Source organism: Falco punctatus (assembly GCF_963210335.1).
Source record: "Falco punctatus genome assembly, chromosome: 7".
In the NCBI taxonomy this organism is placed as follows: Eukaryota; Metazoa; Chordata; class Aves; order Falconiformes; family Falconidae; genus Falco; species Falco punctatus.
The window spans coordinates 67,886,509-67,892,734 of NC_137587.1; the positions used below are offsets into that span (position 1 = coordinate 67,886,509).

Consider the following 6,226-nt stretch of genomic DNA (forward strand, 5'->3'; position numbering starts at 1 on the left):
AAAAGTCCTTAGTTGCTGGAAAAGTTTTATGTCAAAATCGTGGCTAACTGTTGGAACAGTGTACAAGACCCTGGTGGAAACATCTTGCATTCTAGGATTTCTCTGACTTGGGGTGTTGCTTTTTAGCTAGACTGACTTTCCTGATAATTAAATGAAAATGAAAGCTATAGACAATTGACTTGCCATGAAGCCACACAGAAGTAGCATTCAGGATCTGGATATATTTTGGCTAACAGCTGTTTTACATGGTTAATACAAAGGATAGGAAGAAGGGGAATAGATGTCAAGCATTTGTACAGAATGGCCTGAAGAGTGCCTTAGATCTGAATATGACTATGAATTTGGGGAAAAGGTAATTCTCCACCTGAAGTTCATGGCTGGCATTTTCTTTAAATACAGGAGGTTCTGTCCATGCTTCGCATGTGAGCAATTGTCATGTTGTTGGTTAACTGGGACCCTAATCTGGCACCAAAATTTTCTTTTAACCAAAAAATTGCTCTGAGCTCTTCTATGGATCTGGAGTTGTCTAAAAGTTGTCTAAAACAAGGGTCAGGTCTAACAGTTTTTTCCGTTTACCCATTTCTGAACTGTACTAAGGAGTAAAATCAGATTCTCTGTGAAGTCTAGTTATTAGTATACGCTGCATTCTAGTTTTGCATGCTGCTTCCAGGTCTTCAGCTTGTCCTGAAAATTAAGGAGCTGTTTTGTTTGTTTGTTTTTATTATTAAGTATTTTTATAGTTAATTGAAAAGCATGTAACAAGGAATGAATTGCAAGTATACATCAGAGGGGACAGGAGTGGTAATTTTTTCTGTGTGCTGAAAACAGTTAGAAACCTTTGAAAATTTTTGTCCAGAGCTTTTAATTGGTATTTAAATGTTTATCACTACTTTAGTGATAATTAGTGTCTAAATTTGTCAGCTCATATGGTGTAGCTGCAGCTTCTTAGATCAGAAATACGTTCTGTTTTCTATCCAGCTGGTTTCCTGTAAAGTGCTGAATTATTCTAGCTTTTATGGGTCATTGTTAAAAATGGCAGGAAGGGTCATTGTTAAAAATGTTTTCAGAACTTTGATAACCAGTTTATCAACTGATTCACATGTTTAATCAGTTAATAGGTTTTCCTTTTCAGTGCATGGGAATTTCTTTGTTTATCTTAACTGAGTAACTGTTTCTACAGTGGAAAGAACTGTAGTTGACTGATAATCTTTTCAAATATGTGGAGTTTGCTCTTGTGTTGCAAGTTACATGGCCATATCTTGTACTCTTACTCGTAAGTCTGTATTTATAGGGAATAGTCCCGATTGCGAGGGTTTGCACGTGAATGAAACCCCCAGATGATCCAGTGTTCTGAGTGTGCAGAGCATGGAGCCATAGTTATTAGGCAGTTTATTATAAGGCTTTTAAAGGCATTTGGGTATTTTAGAAAGATGGACAGGTGATTTTGAGAATTCTACTGGGTGGTGAAGTGCCGCAGTTCCTCTAATACATGGTCAAGAGTTTCTTAACAGGATATTTTATCACTAGAAATGCCAATGTGTCAAAAAGTACACGTTTAGCATGAAACATCTCCAAAGGCTGAAATCCCCTGCCTCTCTGGTGACCTGTTCTAGGGCTGCACCACATTTCTTCTGTAAAAGTTTTTCATAATTTCTGATCTGAACCTGCCAAGATGCAGTTTTTGATATTGCCCCTTGTTATATCATCTGTCTCAGATGTTTAGCTTTCTTGTCAGTGTGATTTCCATTTAAGTAAGGGAATTCAGTGTAGGCTGCTTCCCTGCAGGCTACTGTTAGATAGCCTGTCACTAGATCTCCATCTTTTCATCAGACCAAACGGGCCAGGGCCGTGCTACAGATGAAGCCCAGTAAGCACTTTGCCTTCCTTGCTGAAAGCACACTGTTGGCTCATACTCAACTTGAAGAAAGGGTTGTTCTTTTTCTGCCATTCCCGTTGTAATAAGGCCAGTCTGCTTACTGTGTTTATAAACAAACTTCATGCCAAGCAGAACTGTAAACTTTATTTTGCTTTTTTTGAAATAAATTCAGTGATGTTTGCTTTCTATGTAAAGAGCAACTTGGCATGAAATAATACACAATAATAAAGTTGCAAAATTTGAGTTTACATAACATTTATCTGCCTTGAAATTGCAGATACTTACAGAGCGCTGCAACACTCAGTTGGGTTTGTAAAAGAACCATATTCGTGCAATCACAACAGCTTCTGCGAATTGGCATCGTGTTTCCACATGTGAGAAACAGTTAGCAGCTTGTTTTATGTGATCTGGTTTCTTTCTAGATATGTTCATTCTAGTTGCTGCATGAAGGAAATGTGTTCAGATGAATGCAACTTGTAAGTAAAAACCCAGGTTACACTGGAAACCCAGAGATGGGAGTTTCTTTGGTACGCCTTGGACTGGGAAAGGCACAGGCATGTTAGTAGAAGGTCAGCCCAGCTTGACGGACCTGATTTCACACATTGTGGCTCACGTCTCAACTATAAAGACATTTCTCACTTTCTCCTATGACTGGCACAGAGGTGAAATGGAGCACATTCTGTCTTGTTGAGAGAGCACTGGGGACTATTGATGGAGAGGCATGGTTCAAAAACGCAACTGGGCTTGGTTATGCACCATGAAAAATGTGTACCTGGAGCCTGCCATTTCAGGTTTGTATTAAGCCAGGGCAGGAGTGTATTACTACCTGAAATGATCCACTGCTTTGCCAGCTGATGTGACAGAGAATGAGCAGGGAGGAGGCTGCAGGGATTAATTTTTTCCTCTGGCCACCAAAAAAGCAGGAGGTGATGGGAGAGGAGCAATAGAATCTTATGGATGTAGGTGAGAAGAAAGCAGAAGATTGGGTTAAGCCACTTGTAAAACTTGTGTTGAGTCAGACACTTTCATATGGAGCATTAATTCAGTGTTTCACTTGATAAAGCAGAACTTTCTAACTTCTTGAGACTTGAGCAGGTGCTAGCCTTTGAGAAGCATTGCTCCATATTTGCCTGTGGGTATTGAAATACAGTGATACCAGTCCTGCTCACAGTGTTGGAGTATTTCCCTGTTTTAAAAAATATCTTATCAACAAATATGCTTGTTTTAAAAATACTGCTGTGAAATACAGTGAAGATGAATGGAGTGGGGGTTTTTTGTTGTCAATTTTCTGTTCTAGTCTACTAAAAAGTCCTCTTTGTTGGAGAGTCAGAAGAAAATAAGATCTTTCAGTTTGTTGCTGAAGCTTTCTGAAGTTTAAAACCAATTCATTAGGTACAACGTAGGTGTAGAGTGTAGGCAGTTATTAGGATTTCAACAGCAAATAATGCAGCCCATGAAACATTAGACTTATTTCCTTCTCATTTAAAACATTGTAATGCGTTTTACCCCAGCTAAATGTGCTCTTGAGCTTTTATGTCAAAGTGAATCATGATCTAATGCTCACCAGATTAAATCTAAACGTTGCAGTATTTCCTTTCTAATTCTGGCTCTTCCCACTATGATAATATTATTTGTCTAGTCAGTTATGTGCAAGTGTGAATGAGAAGATGTAATTTTTATATGTATGCGAACACCCATAGAAGTGTTGCCGAAGGAAACGGCGCTCCAGTTGTGCTCAGCAGAGCTTGCCTTTAACTGCCACCCGTCTTTTTTAGATGCATAAAGAAAAAAGCTAAGTTGATAATTAGGTAAAAAGCATAATAAGATCCATGTCTATAAGGCCAGCATGGCCCGAAAGACTTTCATTTGTGTGAATTTCTGGTACAAATGTTAAAGATCCCGGCTACTTAATTGGTTGCTAAGCTACACGGGGAGAACATTTGGGTTAATGACCGCTGGGCCCAAAGCCGCCTGCTCAGCCGAGCGGGCCCTGAGTGGAAGGGACAGGCCTGGCCGGGCTGTCAGGAGCCAGCTCACACTGGCGGCCACCTGCGCTGCGGGGTTATTAGAACATTTCATGTCAAAGTGTTTGTGGCGTTGGAGCAAACAGGCCCAATTAACAGGCCTGAAAGCCCCTCTCCAGCCAGCCATCACTAACACTCCAGATAAAATTTGACATCTTCCCCCTGCCTCCCCCTGCCCCAAACTCCAATTAATTTAAATGGTTTTACTGAGGGACCGTGGCACTGCTGAAAAGGCAGAGGACTTTGCTTGGGTAATCAGCTTAAATACCGGCCCGTTTCCTGCCCTTCCTGCTCCAAACTTCCCATTTGGGAGACATAAATACTGGTTTTATTTTAAAATAATTTTTATCTCCAATTTCCTCCAGTTTTTCTGATGTGCCTTGTACAAGACTCCATTTCAAAGAGCAGGATGGTAAAGCCTGTAAACTGGATGCAGACAGGAACCTTTAAGTTCAATGTTGATTGCCTTTATTTGAAGGAAGGGGTAATGAGGGGTTTCCCTTGGAAAAAGTACATCTTCTCTGACAGTCAGAAACTGGTGATAATTAGGAATAAATCTGCAGTTTCATTTATTTTTATACTTCTTGTCTAAATAATCATTTTGCATCTCCAGCTGCAGCAGCAGATCAATTTAATTTTTTTTAAGTTTAAAAAAAGGTAACAGCTTTTTGTGTACATTTTTTAAAGTATATTCATTTGAAGACATGCCAAGGTCTGTGTCATTTGTAAGATAAGCTCCAAAATACCAGTATTACAAGACCATGTATAGGTAGAAGTTGTTACAGAAGTATCTGTGAATTCAGTTGGAATACGTACCTCAGCTTCGGCTGGTATTGAATTCTTCACTGTCATTACTCAAGGGAATTGCTATCAAGTGGGAGAGTGCTTCATGGGGTCAGGGTCTTTAGTCAGGTGAAAGACTTGAGTGAATTTTAGGAGGGTGAGTAATCTGTGGAAACATTCCTATGCTTCAGATTATGCATGCACACAATTTTATTCCTGTATTCACCAAGAATTTCTTGTCCATCATACCCCCCTTCTTAAACTGGTGGGAAAATTCTGTTTTCTAGCAGGAGAGCTTGGGATCAAAGAAATATCCTGCTCTTGAGAATGTTTGTTTCTTTTAGATGACCAGTATTTCTCTAACTTAACATTCTCTCTTTTTCTTAACAAGCAGTAGCGGTTGGCCTAGAAGACAAACTGCCTTCCAACCGCAATCCCTTACCATGGCTGATGCAGTGTGCTTGGTAGGCGGGTACATGGTGACCTCTGGAGATAGCAGTCAGCAGCAAAACCACAGCTGGACCTGCAGTGATCCAGCACAACAAAAGTGAGTATATCATCCTCTTCCCAGCTGACACGCCATTCTCAGAAATTCCCTCCCAACCATTTTAGGGGTCTGTATAAAACTGTCACATATTTTTATACTAAAGGCTGTAAGTGACACTATGCAGTAGTCAGAAAATTGTTCTTGGACACTGTGCAGATTTCTGGAGGCAGGTACATGTCACACACTAGAAGAGGTTCATCCTCTCCTTAGAGCTCAAGTTAGGAACTGTGTGGTTGGTTGGGGATTTGCATGCTTACATGTGAAGTTTGCAGGTGTACGTGTGCACCTGTATGCAGTGTGTGTTTGGCAATCTGTGTTCAAGATCTAACTGAAATCTCCTAAGACTTATTCAGAAGCTACTCTGATATTAAGGAGAAGTGGCCTATAGGAAAACCAAGCTTTTTATCACCATTGTAATGGATCAATCTTTGTTTCAAAAGGAAGGGGCTGGGTGGTCTTGCTATTAATCATACTACTTGATTGGAAATATTGGGTTCCACATCCAGAGTTTTCCTATGTGTTTTGGAATCACAGCGTCTGGACTCAGCTCAGCTCCTACAAGGGCACTAAAATAAATTGGCAGACATTTGCAAGACTATTGCATACAGCACTTCCAAAACTAAGCTTAGGCAGCTAAATGGCAGTCAAGCTTTCTTAAACATTAACATGTTAACAGTAGTGGTCCGAGCATGATTTTCTCTGGGGGAGAAGATACTGTATTCTTCACCTCATGCCAGCAAAGCCAGTATTCACTTCCATCTACCCCAACCAGAAATGGATAATATCTTTTCCTGACCGGATTTAATGGTAGAGACATACTCTGTTCCCAAGTGTTTGATAATTGGAACAATTACTTTTTTTATATTTTATTGATGTCAGTTTACACATTTGCTAGCATTTCTTTTTTTAAATGTTATCCTACTGTGCTGCTATTTCTCCAGTGCTGTTTTTCTAGCGTTGTTTAATGATGAATCATGAACATTAACTTTATATATG

At 39.8% G+C, this 6,226-nt stretch overlaps 1 protein-coding gene across 1 annotated transcript in view; it reads left to right on the plus strand.

Moving 5' to 3' along the window:
• LOC308067707 (uncharacterized protein) overlaps window positions 1–6,226 on the plus strand; it is a 78,749-nt gene that overhangs the window by 45,477 nt on the left and 27,046 nt on the right. Inside the window, exon 4 of the mRNA XM_080396991.1 lies at window positions 5,078–5,230. Coding sequence (XP_080253117.1) covers window positions 5,078–5,230 — 153 coding nt within the window. The remainder of the gene's footprint in view (window positions 1–5,077; window positions 5,231–6,226) is intronic.